At 38.9% G+C, this 19,082-nt stretch overlaps 1 protein-coding gene across 3 annotated transcripts in view; it reads right to left on the bottom strand.

Moving 5' to 3' along the window:
- Positions 1-3,367: 3,367 nt before the first annotated feature.
- Positions 3,368-19,082, bottom strand: part of hhip (hedgehog interacting protein) — a 42,031-nt gene continuing 26,316 nt past the window's right edge. For all 3 annotated transcript variants that reach the window (XM_077525437.1, XM_077525438.1, XM_077525439.1), the window contains exons 10-13: positions 18,263-18,408; positions 17,329-17,410; positions 6,115-6,263; positions 3,368-5,563 (exon numbers count right to left, since the gene is read on the bottom strand). In XM_077525437.1, coding sequence (XP_077381563.1) covers positions 5,367-5,563; positions 6,115-6,263; positions 17,329-17,410; positions 18,263-18,408 — 574 coding nt within the window. In that variant the 3' untranslated portion in view covers positions 3,368-5,366. The remainder of the gene's footprint in view (positions 5,564-6,114; positions 6,264-17,328; positions 17,411-18,262; positions 18,409-19,082) is intronic.

The raw sequence follows: 19,082 nt of genomic DNA, 5'->3' as shown, positions 1-19,082 counted from the left end.
GTTTTTCCAGAATCTGTGTGGAAGGGGCTAATCTACGTATTTGAAGGATTTGTATTGTAATGATTACTGACATGGGTGACATTGTACAAGTGCACAAGCATCCATGAATTGCCGCCTCCTTGCTTTGCGTCAGCGTGTTCTCCGTGCCGCCGCGGCAGCAGCCTTTGGACACGGAGCTTTGCACAGATTAGGATGCGACGCAGGCGACCCCGCGTACCAAAACAAGGATTAACGCTGTGGCGAAGGCGGTGCGAAGAAAAAAAAGAGCAGCGCCAAGGAAGGAGTGAATAGGCAATATTTTTCCTCCCCGTGTTGATGTTGTTTATTCGTCTCCATTTTGGGAGAGGATTTATTTCGCGTTCATTTTTGGAGCCTGATTGGATGCCTTTCAATCATTGTGTGTGGGTTTGAAATTTTGTTTTTAGAGCATAGCCAGCTTGGCATGTTAGCATGAAACCCTCGTGTATTGCAGTGCAACCTTTCAAGAGTGAGTGAAGGCTGCTTTGGAGCACTTTCGTAGCTTATATTACATCAGTTTTCTTCAAAATTTTAAAACATGGAGGCACCCCATGTCCACACAGTGGAGTTTATAATATAACTTTTGTATTTAATCTTAAAACATCACTTATAAACATGAAACAAATTCATCATGGTTCATGCGGTCCACGGAGGCTACATGTGGGAGCCAATTCTTCGAATTTGAACAAAGCTAGCATGTAGAAGGAAAAAAAAAAAAGAATCTTGGACAAGAAACAGGAAGTGCAAATATTAGCTTAGCATGTTAGCATGTACTCTTTAGTCTATTAACTCATTCACTCGCAGCCATTTGCCCTGAAGCAATTCCCTTCGCTCCCGGCTGTTTTACATTATTTTGACTGATTTTGCTAGCCCACAGAATATTATGTTATACTGCTATAAAAAAAAAAAAAAAAAAAAACATGGAACCTACAAAAAGAAAGATTGGAGTCTCTTCTTTCATCAGAAAAAAATATATTTCTATCTGTTTCCGTTTTGCAGCAATTAGCATTAGAATCTATTGCTAATTTTCCCCATTATTCAAAAATCTGTTTAAAACAGTGGGGAAAAGTGCCTTTTGCAACATGGCCCTGGTTGATCTCTTGTACTCTGCTGCCACCTGCTGGTCGTTTTTGTAATAGCTACCATTGCTTCAATTATTATCTAAAGTTCAGAGGCTGCACAAGTGCTCTAGCATAAAAAAAAAAAAAAGTATAATTACGTCTTTGGGAGCAAACGAGTTAAAGCACAATACTTCAAGTTCTCCTGAACCGATGTTGTCTTCGAACCAGGAAGCGGGTGAAGTTAACTTAGCACGTATCATTTCAACGTCAATCTATTATAGTGTTTCAAGTATTTCAGATTTCGTGTTGAAAGAGGTTATTTGGTACATATTTGCAGATTCTCCATTGCATTGAAAAATCACTGTTTTTACTTCAGTCAAAAACAAATAAAATCATGAAATTTGTAAATTATACATTTTGCCATCTAGAATTTAGTAAGATTTCTTACAAAAATACATTTTAACTGGTAGAAATTGAGCATATGTTTTAGTTAAGAAAAAAAAATCAGTATTTTGTAATACCAACTTATAATTGCTAAAATTGTTTTTTTGTGGCTACTTTGTATTCATTTCTAGCCCCTGTCAGTCTTACCTGTGGTCCAGATCTCGGCGACGGGGCTCTTCAAATAACAGATTGAGCCTCAGCGGGACACGTCATTGCATCACTTCATGGACAAGAGTCAGTATTGAGGTCGGAGCAAGTAAACAAGCTTCGGAATCTGTCATGTGACAAACAAACAGGTGAAGCCAGCATCAGAAATTACAAATGAAAAATATCATTTCACATTCACCCAATACCACTATTAGCAATTGGAACATATCCGAGTGCAGGTTTATTGCAGTGCTTTGACTGCATGGAAATGCAAAAAAAATAAAAAAAAAAATAAAAAAAATAAAAAGGCGTTCAAACATCAATGAGGACGTTCGTGTTAGTGTATACAACATCAGAGCCGACTCCAATGTTTGGTATACAGTCCTCCTTGGTGTTTATTCCCAGTCCTGTTTGGAAAGCGATAGACCACCGGACCACGGGGGCTCCTCTGGGAGGAAGAATGATTCCAAAAAATGAAAAGTTTTGATTCACGCAGCTGATATATAATGTATAATCTTACATAGATTGGAGAGTTTGGATTGGATGCCAGTAGACGAGGCTAGGATTGCGTTAGCACTCACTCACAATACTGCAATGTGTGTGTGAGGCAGTGAGGTGGGTGGTCTGTGCTCGCTATCATTAAACAAGCCAAAACCTCATTTGGTATTTTCAGACGGAAATTAATATCTACATCGTGTGTATGTGTGTCTTTCTGAATGAAAAAAAAAAAAAAAAAAAGTATGGTGGAAAAGGATCACCCACATTTTCCCGTGTTTATCAGCATCCTTGCTCTTTTTGCTATTTTGTAAAAAAAAATAGTATGTAGGTACCTAACATAACTGTTTGATCGACCATGTTCACTCAAAATGCAGTGGTCCAATTGAAAAAAATAAAAACCACACCTCAAATAATCCCTTGTTGCGCCTCAGGCTATTTTTTTTTAAATACATAAGTACCTTAGCATAACCGTTTGACCCGCATTATTCACTTAAATAGTGGCCTCAAAAGGCGGCATAGCGTATTCCACGTGAAAAAAATGAACACCACACCTCAAATAAAAGGCCCCTTTCTTGCATCTCTGGCAATTTAAAAAATAAAAAAATAAAAAAAATGGTACGAAAGATAACTGATATGTGACATCAAAATTCAAAAGGTGGCGTACAATAGGTTTATGCAAAAAATTAAACGCCACACTTGAAATAAATGTATCCTTTCTAGTGATTCTGGTGATTTTTTTTTTTTTAATTTATAAATAAGGAACTTAACATAACCATTTTAGCCAGCATATTCACTCAAAGTGGCCTCAAAAGGCGATCTATGGTGGTCCGTCTGAAAAATGTAATGCCGCACCTCAAATAAACATACATTTGAATTTCATTATGTTTTAAAAAAAATAAGTTTTAATTTTTAAAAGATAATGTAGTATAAACATATATTTGACATATTCATACATTTTGAGATTTAAATTTAAAAATTCATTATATATATACACACGCAATTTAAAAAATTCCTCTCATCTAATGAACACCTTGCGCCCAATGGAAACCCGGTAATCTCTGCAGTTAAGAAAAATATAGCACTTTGTAGGAAAATACATAATACTCACCTTTTGGTTATCTCTGCCATGTGAATTTTTTTTCAAAATCAACAGGGTTCATGCATCTGAGCTGTCGGAAGTAAACGCTGGAAACCAACACTTGAGACATGCTATAAATTTTAATAGACATATTGATATTTCTGAAGAGAGTTATCAACCCTAACTTGTATTTACAATACATGAATAATACAAAACAATAAAAAAAAATGCACACATACAGTACAATGACATACTTAAATAATTATCATCTCATTTTGTGTAACTACTACTTAAATAATGAAAATGGTTATTCTATTCACACCATGCCGTCTCAGCAGCTACAATGCAACAACGTTCACATTAAGTGCTAATAAAAAAAAACAACCACAAAAAAAAAAAAAAACACAAAAAAAAAAAAAACTTTTTTTTTTTCCTTCTTCTTCTTCTTCTTCTTCTTCTTCATTTTACAGCATAAAAATTCCACTGTGGACTCATTTTCGACCAGGTAGACTTACTATGTCAGCAAACACACCAACCAGGTGAACAAATTACCAGAAAAAAAAACCCCACCGTGACAGCGTTTGAACAAAAAAAACAAACGCGACAAACATTGTGGATCTGTAGTAGAGCTTTGTGTCACAGGTTATTGTGGGAAGGCAAGCTGCTAGTACACCAAATGGACACGAAACTTTGTGTAAAATGTATTTTTATAAACACCAATCTCTCCCATATATTATTACACTTAGAAAAATAAAAACCCCTCTATCATAACAATAATAATGCTATGCTTTTTTTTTTTTTTTTCCTTTTTATTCACTTTTCTTTTACACTGCTAAGTACTAGTGGGTAAGCTCTATAGGAAAATATACATTGCCATTCGCCACCTCCTCCTTTTCTTCCCTTTGTGGTTTTCACGTCCACTAGCCCCTTTTACACCGCCTGGGGGAAAAAAAAATTACCATATTTTTTTTTCCCCCTCCGCAACGCTGGGGAATACATTTTAAAACCCGACAGTCAGATCTACCGCCTTGTTGTGTTGAAAGCAATTGCTGGAGTTGACCTGGCGGCAACCATCATAGGTACTGTACATTATAACAAAAAAATAAAATAAAAAAAATAAAAAAACCTGTCATTTAAGTTGGAAAATCTTTCAAATATGAATGACATTTATGGCAATGATGTTAGTTCTGTGTAAAAGACGGTTTCGCAAAGCACAAATGCACAACTGGACACCCGTACCTGAAATTCTCTACACTCGCCATGTTGTGTTGAAAGCAAAATGTCGTCGTCGTTGCAATATCCCCGCCTTCGCTGGATTCTGTGTGAAAGGCAAAGGCTGAATAACGCCAGATCTTTCCAACATGAAGTCAAGTGGGCAATTTTGTGGTAGTAACAGACACGGGTACGCCGCCTGTTTGTAAGGGGGAACTCACTTCTCCCGCCCTAATGCGTTGAAAGCACAGCCCCGCAAGTTTTTTTTTTTTTTTTTTTTAACTTCACACCAGGCACCGACATCTCATTATTTGTCGCTGTGTGAAGTATCCCACTCTGGTGCTGTTCCTTTTGCGGGGTCTCCGTGTGAACGAGGCTAGCGTTAGCAGGTTTGTTGAACTGTGCAAAAGATGTTTTGTAATGAATGCAGAGCAGAGGAGTGTGTGTATGGATGGGGGGGGGGGGGTAGCAATCCAGCGTCTTTCTTCATCCTGCGATGAAAACGATGAAAACGTCCAACAGTTGTGGATGCAGTCTTGTGTACAAAAGTCATGACGACACCACGGCAAAAATAAGCAGCGGCTCCGTTGCGCTGTTTTTTTTTTTTTTTTTAAATTATTATTTTACGTTTGTCCCGGAGAAGAGCAGAAAAGTCTTGGCGGGGCGTTTTCCGTGACTTTCCGCCAGGCCTGATGCTCGAGTGGAGCAAGTAGCTTATCAGTGAGGAACCGTATCGTCCGGTGATGTCGATGAAAGGCAGCTGTGATGGACATCCTTTTTTTTTTTTTTCCCCCCAATTTACTGTTATGATACAAAGAATGCCTCGTTGTCCGGTGGCGCTAGGTAGATTCGTGTAGGGTGTGGGGGTGGTGAAGGTGCTGACGAGGACGGGGCCCCTCACAGTCTCTTTATACGATGTAGCTGGTCAGGTCCAGGAGGTACGAGGTCATGTCGATGATGTGGTCCAGGAGGCCGTCCTTCTCCTGGTCGTTGGGCATGCCCCGCTCGCTCTGCTCGCACTGGTCGCCCGAGTAGCCGCTCTTGCACAGGCACTTGTCAGGCTCCATGCACACGCCTCCGTTGCGGCAGCCCGGCTCGCACTTGGCTGGATTGGGGGAACAGACAAGGAAGTAGTTGCGTTGGGATGTCACGATAACGGCAATATCGTGATATTAAATCTCTTAGATATCTTATACTCTGCTGACACCTGATGGCCGTGTTTTTAATAACTACCATTGCTTTAAGCCACCTCTTCATGTCAGAAGCTGCATCAAAGCCTTGTGTATGCGCTAGCATTAAAAAAACAAAAAAAACAAAAAAACAAAACGTTTTTGGGAGTGAATGACAAATTATTAAAAACGTTTTTACACGTTTTTGGGCTTGATTGAGTTAACAATATGCAATTGCTTGATTGACTGATTTTTAGTGCGTTTGAGTAAAGTAAAAAAAAAAAAAAAATGTGGCCCTTGCATCCTTCAATTTTTCGATATACAGCCCTCGGAGAAAAAAGTTTGAACAGCACTGCTCTAGCCACTCTGTAAATGTCAAATGTGAACTAAAGTGGGCTGGTCTGAGCCCTGAAACTCCGAGTCCGTGATCCCCGGTGACGTAAAACCGAGACAAATTGGAAGAAATGCGAGCAAAAGCGAGGCTCACCGATGCGACACAAGGGCCCCTCCCAGCCTGGGCTGCAGCAGCATTTGCCAGTGGGCGTACAGTGTCCGTTTTTGCAGTGTCTGGAACAAGCTGTCATCAGCAGCTCGGGAGGCTCCACCTGACGCTGGCACTCCTTGGGGATGAGGGGCCTGGAACAGTTATGGAAAAGTCACTTTGTGCATGCTTGCATGTACTTGGGTGGACTCGAGAAAGTGTCAAGGACCTATGCTTGAAAATGGATTGCAAGTTGTACATTTGGGTTTGAAATAGCGGAGCCATTTTGGGTCAATTCCAGTAGAATCTCAAAGTCCATTTGCGAATTGAAACATTTGAGAACCAAACTTTTCCATTGAAACAAATGAAAGTGAATGAATCTGTGCCAACCCCAGAACAAAGTTATGTAAATACAGTACTATATAGAAATATGTGAAAGCACGTTTTATAATAAATAACAGTTCTTGCTAGCAAACCACTGAGCAGCATCTTAGCATTTTCTAATAAAAATATAGTTAGCTATTGTGCAATGTGATGCTATAGCTAGCAATCTGTTTTTTTTTATTTATTTATTTATTTATTTTATCCATACTAACAATCAACAATTCTTCTGTTCCTGAACTGAATAAATGTGCGTGAGCCAGTGTTATTATAGTTTTGGAATTTTCATTTGAGTTAGTTTCATTTTGAGTTTTTTTTTTTTTAAATTTAGTTAGTTGTAATTAGTTTTCAGGGTTGTTCTGTTAGTTTTTATTAGTTTCAGTTATTTAATCAATGCTTAGTTTTAGTTTAGTTTTCGTTAGTTTCAGTATTAGTTTTAGTTTAAAAAAATGTGGATTATCTGTGCGCAATATTTTAAAAAAAAACAACACCACGGGAGCGACGTCATCTGAAGGTGCGTTTCTATGGGCTGCTGCTTGATGACGTCACTTGTGTTGCACACACTTTCAAACGTCCTTATTCCGGTGAATATCAAAATAAATCTACTTAAAATCACATTTAAAATCATCTCCTTAGGCTCAAAGTATAAAAAGGACATTTTTGCTATAATTATAGTTAGTTTTAGTTTTGTAAACATAAAATGTTTGTTTCAGTTAGTTTTTTTTTTTTAAACCATTTGCATTTTTATTTTATTTTGTTAACAAAATAGTTTTTTGAATTTTAGTTTTAGTTTTTTCATTAGTTTTACTTAATTGAAATAACCTTGGCGTAAGCCAAGGTAACATATATATTTTAAAATTGCTTGTGAAGAGGAATTTAGCCAAATGAGGCCCAATCCCTGCGATTGGCTTACAACCAGTCCAGGGTGTACCCCGCCTACTGCCCAAAGCCAGCTAGGATAGGCTCCAGCACCCCCTGCGACCCTTGTGAGGTGCAAGCGGTTCAGAAAATGGATGGATGGAGGCCCAATCCAACGCAAAAATTATATTTTTTCACCAGATAATGATCCGTACTCAAACTTATGATGTTTGACTGATGAAGTAATGGATGTTCTCCTCCTTATCCCGGAACCGGTTCTGTTTGTCCCAAAAAGCTTTCGTGCAAACGCGTCCTGAATTGTGAGGAGAAAGAAAATCCGACCCCCCAATGAGCCAGGAACAGGGCAAAAACAAAAACTTGTTTGTTGGCCCCGACTTACGTTGTAATTCAACACATTTGCTTGGAGCGCTGCCGTAGGAAACATGCCGCGTTTGTGAAGCAAAAAGTCCGTATCCGAGCATGAAATGAAACAAAACGGAACCGTCACCACCTTGGATTGGTGTCCCGGTTCTGTTTTGCTTTTGAAAAATTGTCACTTGCATTATGAAATCCTAATTAAGGCATAAAAGTCGAGCTTCAGATAAAAACCAGACCCACCACATATTCAACATCACAGCAAGCACTTGGGTAAAAAGGGGAGTGCGGAGTGGAGGGGGGGGGTGGGGGGGGGGGGGGGGGCATGCTGTGATCGTTCCGTATTTAGACAAACACCCAGACACGCACATTGGCGAACGCGCTGTAAAATAATCATTCCGTATCACGCGCTACAAATCTGGAACTAATACGCCTAAGTGCATAATCAAGTTCAAATGTCCCCCAGCACACATACACACACATGTACGGTGCGACAGAAGAAAACACTACCGAAAAGCCCGACGCAATGCGAATGGACCAGGAATGGTAACTGGACTTCCGATGTGGGTATCTGGGCACTGACATCAGTTCCGTTTTGAGGAACGTCCTCGAGAACAGGCGTCATCAATCACGACCGGATCTGAACGATCTGTTTTGAACTGTTTGATCTGATGTAATCGGTGTCTAGTTTCAACTGGTTTTAAGCAATGTGATCTCAAGAATCTTGAATCTCTTTTTCTAGTCAACATCCAATCAGATAATTCCATGTCAGTCCTGTTACCCACATGTCTATCCACAGCCAATCAGATCATTTCACTGTCTATTTAAGCCAAACCGAGAAGTGTGTGTTTGTCGGATTATTACCTCTGTTCCTCTGTGCATCTCCGCAGCCTAAGGGGGCTTGGCGTCTCATGATTCTCGATGCATTCTTATTGTTTCTCGTCTAGTCAAGTTTGTCCTACGTTTTCGATGTTATGCGAATAAAGAGGTAAAATCTTATTTGTGTCTGCGCTTTTGGGATCCATCCTCAGAACTTAACATGTGCATGAAAAATAATAACGTAATTCTAGACAAAAATATTAAATTTTTACTGCTGAAAATGTCTCAATGAGTCAAATATCCCTTTAAGACAGACTATTGCTACTGGAACGATCCCGATGCAGATTAAAAAAAAAAAACAGGCGCCAGCTTTTAGTTTAAATTACCTAAAACGTTTAAAATCAGCAGAGGAATTCGGTCAGTTGCCTTTCAGATGTTCATGTGGCTACGGAGGGGCTGAGAGATCATTTACGTGAGGTATAGCAAACCCGCCTTTATCAATGCGGATGGTCATGGTGGCAAAGGCGGGGCGGGTTCCCATGCTCCCATCAGCATCCAACTCGAGACTCCATCCATGTCGGAACTTTGGTCGTGGCGGGATTTTTTTTTAAGGGAGTGTACAAGGAGTGGGAAAAAAAAGGTCTCTAGAGGATTGTGTGTGTGTGGGGGGGGACTTTTTCCATGGCGAACGCTGTTAATAGCAGGCAAGGGGTCAGCGGCGCAACTAAACAGCGCGTACGACTGCCAGGGTGGCTGTGAAAACAGCACCTGCTGTTAGCGCCACTTGACAAAGGCAGCTGGGTCAACAGCCACTGTGGGAATGTCGCAACTTTGGGAGGGGTGGGAGCCACGCACGAGATTGCTTACACCGGCACCGAGCATCAAGTCGCACGCTTTGTACAAAATATGATCGGAATGAAGTGGCGATGTTAGCGATTTGTCAGCGTGAGTGCGGTTGTTTGTAGCTAGCTGGTTGGACGCGAAATAAGCGGTTAAGAAAACGGATGGATGGATGATTGACACGAGGCAAAGTCCAACAATAGTTTCATCGCATGTCCGCGTGTGGTCTCTTTTGATAGCCATTGTTAGGCTGGCTGTCTTTTGTCGCTCCCCTTTTTAATTGTGCGAGAAATGGACTGTTTTGTCAGAGTTTCCAGAATAGCCAGAACAGAGATACGAGTTTGTTCTTTTCAAGATGATACAAATATTGTACACGTTTAATCAACAGTGCTTACGTAAAAAATTTATAATTAAATATATATGCTAATTTCCATAAGCCTGTCAATAGTGTTTTGCATTATATAGCCAGCCAAATGTCATGATACGATATCATCACGATATGAAGCTCACGATACGATAATTATCACGATATTGTGGGGAGGTTGGCGATATTTAAAAAAGGTCACAATATTGTAAAAAAATGAGCTCATTCTAAAAAAAACAAACAAACAAAAAAACAATATTGTGTTTTTGTACATACTATCAATGATATTATTATTATGTTTTATTATTCTTATGTTATTCTTATGCTATGTTGTTAATGCACACATTAAGTTCCTCCACATATTGACTCGCTTCCCAGGCATATTACGTTCCCCATCATCTGACAATTAGTATAGATTTTAAACATAGAAGGGCCAAAACATCCCTAATGAAAATTAAATTGCACTAAAAAACTAGCCACCCAAGGGTGCTAGAACTGCACAAATGGCAATCAACCTGACTTTTTTTTTTTTTAACAGATGTGTGGCATCGTGAACATGACAACAACGATATTGTGTTTTAATATCACAATATCACGATATTCCGCTTATCGTTACATCCCTATAGTAGCACTAAGCTAGTGGAATTTCATTGGGTGTGGGGCTGCCATAAACGATTATTTTGCTAGTCAACTAATCACCAACAGCAGTCGCGATTAGTCGACTAATCGCAACATATCGTTGCTGTCCTGTGAAAAACATTTACTGTATGTCTTTTTTTGGGGAGTGTCTGCATTCAGTTTCACCTCATAAACGTAAGAATGTCAAAAATGACAAAAATGGACAATAGTGTTGTTTTTCACAGGACAGTGACTAGATGTAAATAGCAGCATATTGCGCCAACAAGTGGCTGCACTTTTTAAAACCATCATTAGTTTACATTTTGAAATTATTTAAAAAGTATGTACAAATTAATAATGAAGACAGTTAAGATTATAGTGTATTTTAAAATTGAACCAAAAACTTTGCAGAGTAACCCTAATACTAGTATGAAACTATAATATTTCCAAACTTATTGGGGACTAAGCCTTTTTTAATGTAGGCCTAGAAGGTAGTCAAATTAGGAAATCGACCACTTGTATTATATATATATTTTTCACCTATATTGTAGGTAGGTCTGGTACGTATCCACGAGGTTAACTGTATAAATATATTCTTGTAGTAAGAGTTGGTGTTGAAGAAGTAAGCATGTAAAGTATATAAGAAGGAATTTTCCTGTTTGACAGTCAACGTCACACAAGTCGCGTATCGGCGAACGTCTCCGGCGTCTTGTTTATACGTATGTATTTATCTGAGTGTGCGTGTGTACGCGTGTTTGCTGTGTACAGATATAAACTGCGTGGGTGGCGGGTACATGCGAACATGCACATCTGTGGGCCTGTGAGAGCGTGTGATATGCTAACTCCCCCAGTGGTGTTGCAAAAAAAAAAAAAAAAAGCCCTTTATTTTCCTGTCCCTCTTAAATCTTGCACCATCTTTCGGTGTGGTCCTGAATAGCGTCTGCTACAATACACAGTAAATATCCGTGCACAATTAAAATAAGGAACGAAGATACAAAAGGCAATGGGCCACCCCTCAACAATGGTCGGCAAAAGAGACCACACTGGGACTTGGGACTTCCTGGACAGTCTTTTTAGCACATTAAAAGCTGATAAAAATCAAGTTTGTCAATGATCAAAGTAAAACGATGTTTTGAGAATAAGGTCATACTTTTTATAAGAAAAAGCTGTGAGATTCAGAAAAAAAACAAAAAACAAAAACCAGTGGTATAAATAACTAGACTAAGTGCAATTTCTGGAGAAATTGCGTGGGAATGCTGAAAGATAAATGCTAAGATTTGAATGCATGTGGAATGCTTATGAAGTAAATTGAGAGATAAATTATCAAATTATGACATCATGGTTACTGGACAATGCACTTTACCAACTGTGCCAACGAGCAGTATCAAACACCTGGTAATGATGATACGTTATATGTATGGAAGTGGGCGTGGAAAGTGACACTTCGAAATAGTTCAATGTCTATCCCATTGAAAATGAATGGGAAAAAGTTCATATTTAACGTTAAATTGTGCAGATACTGTAAGTAATGTGGAATCAGATGATATATACCCCGGGAGGCGTCAATTTTTGAAGAAGTTGAAATTTGAACAGTGCAAATCTGAAGTATTATCTGGGAGTTGTTACATGGCAAAAAAGTGTGGAGAATAAAAATCACAATAACATATGTAGGAATATTAATTTCATGAGAATAAGAGGCCTGATATCATCAGGAAAGGGTATTAAATTACCAGAATAAAGTTGTAATGTTACAAGAAAAAAAAGCCCATTTTAATAATACCAAACAAACAAACAAAAACAGTCATTGTATTGCAAGAATAAAGTAATAAAAAAATAATCGTAAATTAGTAGGATTCGACGTTTAATGTCGTATTTTACTGGCTGATTTCGACATCCGCGCATTGGTCAGAATTAGTAAAATTAGCAGAATTGGATGACTTCAATCAGACCGCAAAACCACCACAAGCGTTGCTGTTTGTCTCTCTTTGTTTTATTACAAGCCCCCATTCGGCAGTTTTTTCAATGCATGGTGGCCTATTTATTATCGAAGGAGCACTTCCACTGACAAACAAATACCTCCAAATGAAGTCATCTGGCCAAGACATGTTTACACAAACACCACTGAGGGATTTTATGGCTAATCTTTCCCTGTAGGGCCTTTAGTGCACTACCTAACAGCTTTTCCGTGTTCCCAAACACATAGCTTCGCCACGGGGGGAATACATTTGCAATGACACAACAAAGAAGTCAAGCTTTCATGACTGGAAATCCTAATATTAGAAAATAATTACATCATTTTGTATTTTTGTGCCATTACTTGAAAAAGGTTGAATTGCTACAAGAAGAAAAAAAGAAGTCAGAATAAAATCAATCAGTGTCATGAGTGTCATACTTTTAAAAAAAAAAAATTTTTTTATGGGAAAGTCATTTATATTACCAGAAAAAAAACAAAAACAAAAAAAAACCTGTCAATTCATGGCAATAGAATTTTGAGAAAAAAATGCAAACATTTTATGCAAATAAAGTTGTATTGTTATGAGGAAAAAAACTCAAAATTTTGTGAAAACTAAGTCATACTACCAGGAAGAAAAAAAAAAAAAAAAAAAAAAAGAATTCTGGGCTAATAGTTATGATGTTATGAGGGGAAAAGTCATAACCTTATAAGAATAGAGTTCTAATATTATGGGAAAGGTAGTCAGAATTTTAGGAAAATATAGCAAGAAAACTTCTTTTACAAGGAATTAAGTCAAAAAGTTACTAGAAAAAAGTGACTTTAAAAAAAAAAGTTGTAACATTACAGGGAAAAGAATAATAAAGTATAAAAGAGTCATAATATTATGAGGACAAAAATATAGTTTCAATTTTACAAGAATCAAATATTGAGAGAAAAAAAAACTTTATTCCAATTTTGTGAAAATAAAATTAAAATGCTACGATGAAAATGTTCTTGGCAAAAACAAAGTTGTATTTATTTATGACAGTTGCTAAAAGTAATTTTAAAACAAAAACAAAGTTGTACGATGAGAACGATGTCATAATATTACCAGAAAAAAAGTAATTGTATGACAACAAAGTTGTAATGTTTTAATGAACAATTAATTTAACAATAATTTTAGCCATAATTTAAAAAAATAAAACAAAACATAGTTTGAGGAGAATATAGTTTTAATTCTGTGGGGGAAAAAAAAAAAAAGTCAGAATTTTGCTGGAAAATAGCTGAAAAAAATAAGTAGTAAAATAAGAATAAACTTGTAATATTAAAAGAAAATATTTATGAGAATAAAGTCATAAAGGTGAAAAAAATGGATTTTGTAAACAAAGTTGTACCTTTACAAGAAAAAATGAGGTTTAGATGTATTTGTATTATGCGTCATAATGCTGAGAAAAGTCATACACAAAGTGATGCTACCAGCAAGAAAATATTTTATGAAAACAAATGCGTAATATTCTTATTTTTCTCTTATTTTATTTTTCTGTTAACCAAGTAGCGGCGGGACTTCTGCAACACAGGATTTGCAGACTAAACAAGTCCAGTCCACAGTGGAAAGAATTGTTCTGACGGGGAGAAACGCATGCAGCGCTCGGGCCAGAAAACATAAATACGGAGCAAGCCATCGGGGCCCCTTTTTATGAAACATCTGCGGTGTAATTAATTGCGGCGATGCCTGGGTGGCACTGTCGTCACCCGCGACTGATCAGCTGCATAACATATTTCAAGTGTGATTCCCAGTCGCCTTTTTCTACTTAATCTGTCTCTATTCATTTAACAGGAGATATTTCATTGCGGAGGCTGTTCCTAGTAAACACCACCCATTTACTGACAGATAAAAAAACAAAAACAAAAAAACATGCATGCACTGCATGCAGTGGAGCCTCCAGAGTCAAACATGAGCCGCTACTATAAGAAATACCTGTAATGTAATGCCGGCTTTTACGGGCAGTGTAAAAGGGGCTTCTGGTACTATTTCAAGAAGCAGAAAATTGACGTGGTCGACTTCATACTCCCATTCCATGTCAGTGCCAATTATACAGTACAGTGAACCGTTTAGCATTTGCAATTTAGCGCAGAGTTAATTTTAGGAACCTGACATCCGTTATTCACTGAAATGATCATCTCTTTGCTGGGTTTCTTTTAGTGCTCAAGCCAAAGCGATATTCTTATTTTGGAAGCATTTGGAGTAATATTGGTGATGCTGTTTGGGTATTTTTTTTTTTGTGGTATTTCATAGTGTTTTGTCATTTGCATTTCAGATTTGTTCGCGGTCCATGAATGCACCCCGTCTATGTCAAACAGGAAACTAAAAGTATGTTTCTGCTTCTTTGCCTATGTAGCATATTTTCCCATGTGTATCCTGTCAGTTTGGGCTAGCATTGAGGCTAGTAGGCTTGCTAATACTCTTGATGAGCCTCATGCGAAGGTGATTTGTTTGTGTTGAATACAATTGTTTATGAAACACGAGTTCATGACTGTGTACATGCTAGATGGATGGTGTTGGTGTTTTATGATCCTTTCCGTTTTAAAGGGATTAAACCACAGTATTTTAAGCCATTCCAAAAGTTAATTATAGGCATATAACAATTAAATCTTACCTTTGACACTATGGTAATATTATGAAATATTGGGTGTTATGTTGGTTAGTTTTGTAACGTGGAAGTAAAACGCACGGTTTACTAAAACCCCGCCTCTCCCCTAATTTAAAAAACAAAAACAAAAACAAAAAAAAACCTGGGCTGTTTTCGAAACCATAACTTGCTGCTTACAGAGCCAGCACAATAACCACACTAACTACTATACTATTGGTTCAGTCAGGTTCCGTATAACACAAAAGTTTTACTTATAGTTTACACAAGTGTCAGCCAGCTCAGTCACCTTTGTGGGATTTTAAAACAGAACTGTCATTGCACTTTGGTATTGCAAATGTGAAGGACAATTGATTGGTTTGGATTCATTTGGACAGAATGTTTACTGATAAAGGCTGCTTTTGTTACTACCCCATGGAGGTCTTAGAGAAAGTGGACATGCGTTTAGTCCGCACTTTATGATGTCATAAAGTGAGCATGCGCTTGTTTTCTCAAGTTGGGAAAGGCTGGTGCTTGGAGAGCAGAATGACCTAGAGCATGTGTCAAGATCCGGTCCTCGAGGGCCTGAGTCCTGCATGTTTTTGAGGTTTCTCTACTCTAATACACCTGATTCAATGATCAGGATAATTATCAGGCTCCTACGGAGCTTGCTGATGAGCTTACATATGAATCAGCTGTGTTGGACATGGAAAACCTCGAAAACATGCAGGACTCAGACCCTCGAGGACCAGACTTTGACACCACTGATCCTAGAATTTCTCATAGAGGGGCGAATGGAGGAAAAAAACACTTCCGTCATCTTTTTGGTAAGGAATTAAAATGTTAACACGGCTAAACGCTCCAGAAAGTTGGTTTTTCATGTTGCTGTCCCTTTAAGGGCTTTGCCGCAATCTTTTGGCATCAATACCTATTTCAAACCCCTATTAGGGAGGGTGTCAAATTGTCAATTATTCACAGATTCTTATCATTTGTAGGGCACATTCCATATTCCATATAAAAAAGTGAGAAAATGCCAGTTTTGACAGGCAGTATGTAAGGGGGAAAATGCCAATTATTACTGAGAGCATACAATGAGCTTCTGATAGTGATAAATATTATTAAAACAGTATATAAAACTTCTGCTACATTTTTTATGTCAGTCGGGCCTTCTATGCTACCCTGTATTTTAATATTGGTCAATATAGTGGCACTTGGAAAGTGGGTTTAAAAGGTTAGAGCAACACTGCGTTAGCGCATGTGCTGAAATAAATGACGTGTCAAAGTCTCCGGGCGGGACGAAACAGGTGCCCCGGAGTTTTTTTCCCCCCACTCTCAGCAAAATAAAACCTGCTGTCCAAGTGCTCTGAAAATAACCGGCGTGCGGTTACGTTGCCAGTTGCAGCGCGTGTCCATCCAGCTCCGCTGTTAAAGCAATACCTGACACTAACGTAGTGAAATGCAACGATCGCTCTCCGGTTACCGTCCCGCGCTGCCAGGGAGGGCCATCATGTGACAAGCCGTTGGCATTGGCGAGGGTTTGAAAGACGGGTGATTAACGACGGCCTCGTGGGGTTGCATCAGCGCGGGGCCGTGTGACGCCGGCCATTTTATTGGGTACACTTCCACCATGGCTCCTCTGCGTCTAATTCTGCTTCTCGGAAGATATTTAAGGCCACAACCTACTGAGCACACCATGAGGCTACATTAAAAAAAACAACAAAAAAAAACACGATAGCTGACACCATTCATTTGCACTAGAATGATCAAATTCCCAATCTGTGGTACGTGCATCCTGGGGGCTGTGCGAGATTTAAAGTGGAACAGTGATCTGGTATTAAAATGATACATTTGCATTCAGTTTTTTCCCCACGTGTGCATGATTAAACAGAGTGCAGGTGCACCATCTCTGTTGTTACCTTGACTTACAAGTGCCCAAACACATTACAAGCCGTTGCTTTGTTGATTTTTTTTTTGTTTTGCTTCGTGTTACGAGTCAAAATTAGAATTATGTGTGCAAGAGAAAGAGCACTTCAATTGCCAATGCACTATCAAAGTTGGAATGTTAAAATGGGCTTAAAAAAAGTGGGGGAGAAAGGGGAAACTTTGACCTAGCGTAAAGTTTTGGTTTCTTTGCGTATTTGAAGAGTTGAGCATTCACATCTGACATGCTGTATATTTCCACTATAATTCCCTCCTTCTCCGAATCGGCAGCATAGTCACAAGACCAGCCTAACTATGAAAAAAAGTATTCAAAAATATACGGTAGAGAAAGAACAAAAGGAATTTCAAAATTGCCTCCTCACGTCATTTTCACATCCGTTTGTAACTTCTTTTTTTTTGGAGGTTGTGAGAAGGGTAGAAAGGGTGCGCCATGACGAGTGAGTGCAAAAAGTTCAGAAGTGTACCTTTTGGGGTCCACCAACTTGTAGAGTTTCCCACTGTGCGACTGCGCCATACTTTTACTGCTCGCCAGTATGTAGCCTTCACCTGGAACGAAATGGAAAAGGCCCACGTGAAAGACGTTTCGCGGATGCATTGAACACTCACGACCGGGAAGCACACAGGGATCATTTTAATGAAGAACAGCAAAATTCCATAAGGGGACAAAGTGTAAACATGTGTCTGCGGGGTCCCGCGCCTTTTGCGGGCGGGAATCTAAATACCTCCTTCAAAACGAGCGAGTGTGTCAGCTGGCGCGAGAGCGGTGATCAAACATTTTATGATGGCTGTTGTTGAGTGAGTGTTTGACTTAATCAGAAACACTGCAAGCTGACAGTTCATAATCCCGCCAGTGACTGGTGGGCTGCAGCTGGTATAACGTTCTGTATCACATGAGGCCGCTCACCTCACTTCACCCGAGCCCTCCGAAATTGACGGCAACACACTACACCCGTGCAAAACATTGCGCCGTAGGCGGCCCAGTATGCAAAATGTGAGGATGATATGTGTGACGTTTAATGGAAATGACACTGAATCCATCAGGAAGTATGCATTTAATATCCTGCTGACTGTAAGTCAAGACCGTATTTCCTCAAATGGTGGCCGTCCCTCGAATTAGAAAGCAAGCGAGTCGCCGGCTGGGTCATCCGCACCCCCCCCCCTTTATAACCCCCCCCCCCTTTTTTTTTAATCATTATATGAATACAAAGTACGAAATAAACACCAATCACTGGTTAATAAACAGTAATCAGGAAAAAATACTTTTGTAATAACTTGAATGCAAAATTAAGATGAATCTGATTAATCAATAATAATTAATAATAATTAATTCTAAAAATATCTGATAGTGACAGCACTAAATAGTAGTAGTTGTGTACATCTTGTCATTGGCACACTGACCCAGTTCGTCTTCCCCAAATCCGAGGATGTGCCCGACCAGCATGGACCCGCAAGAGCCGGCCGAGCCCAGACAAAGTGGCTTCTCTTGCCACTGGTCGCTTGCTGCCGACGGCGTTATCGACGACTTCTGGAGAATCCGCAGGTTGCTGAGATAAACAGGACAGAAAGAACAAGTCATTTCTTACCAGCCATTGGTTGGTTATGGAATCTCATGGAGCACATGATATCAAAGAGTGGCCTCCACTTCAAATCCAGGCCTCAATTATTTACTGGGTGCGTCATCCAGTTGAATAAATGCTGAACCTCAAATAAAATAATGGTAGGTGAGTATTTCAGGGAATATCTTTTAGATTCCACTGAAAATATTGTGAATAGGTGAATTTCATAAATATGGGAGCGTAAATCGACCAGGTTTCATTGTATCGATTTGTACTGGGATGCTACGGAATGGTCTTCAGTTGGTGCTGCTGTTTTGGTTAGCGACTGGGTTCAAACAAGTTACATTTTTCTGTTAACTGAAATCATTATACTCACTACTTGTGGGAATAAGGGAGAAATCAATTAGAGGCAGGTTTTTATTTGTGGAAATTATTTAGTTACGGTAATTGCGTTAGTCCTTCTACATGCTCTGTACTATCTGCAATATGGAAAACAAACACCTGTTGATTACTATATAACTAAACTTAGTAATACGTTTTAAAAAAATATAATTTTCTCGAACAAGAACGCGTAAAATCTGCAAAAAAAGTGCAATATGGTACTCTGCCCACTTTCCTTTCCCAAGACCCACATGGTGCCACTTGAGACGTCATTGCATCAC

The sequence above is a fragment of the Festucalex cinctus genome, chromosome 6 (genome assembly GCF_051991245.1).
Source record: "Festucalex cinctus isolate MCC-2025b chromosome 6, RoL_Fcin_1.0, whole genome shotgun sequence".
Taxonomy (NCBI): Eukaryota; Metazoa; Chordata; class Actinopteri; order Syngnathiformes; family Syngnathidae; genus Festucalex; species Festucalex cinctus.
This window is presented reverse-complemented; position numbering and strand designations above follow the sequence as displayed.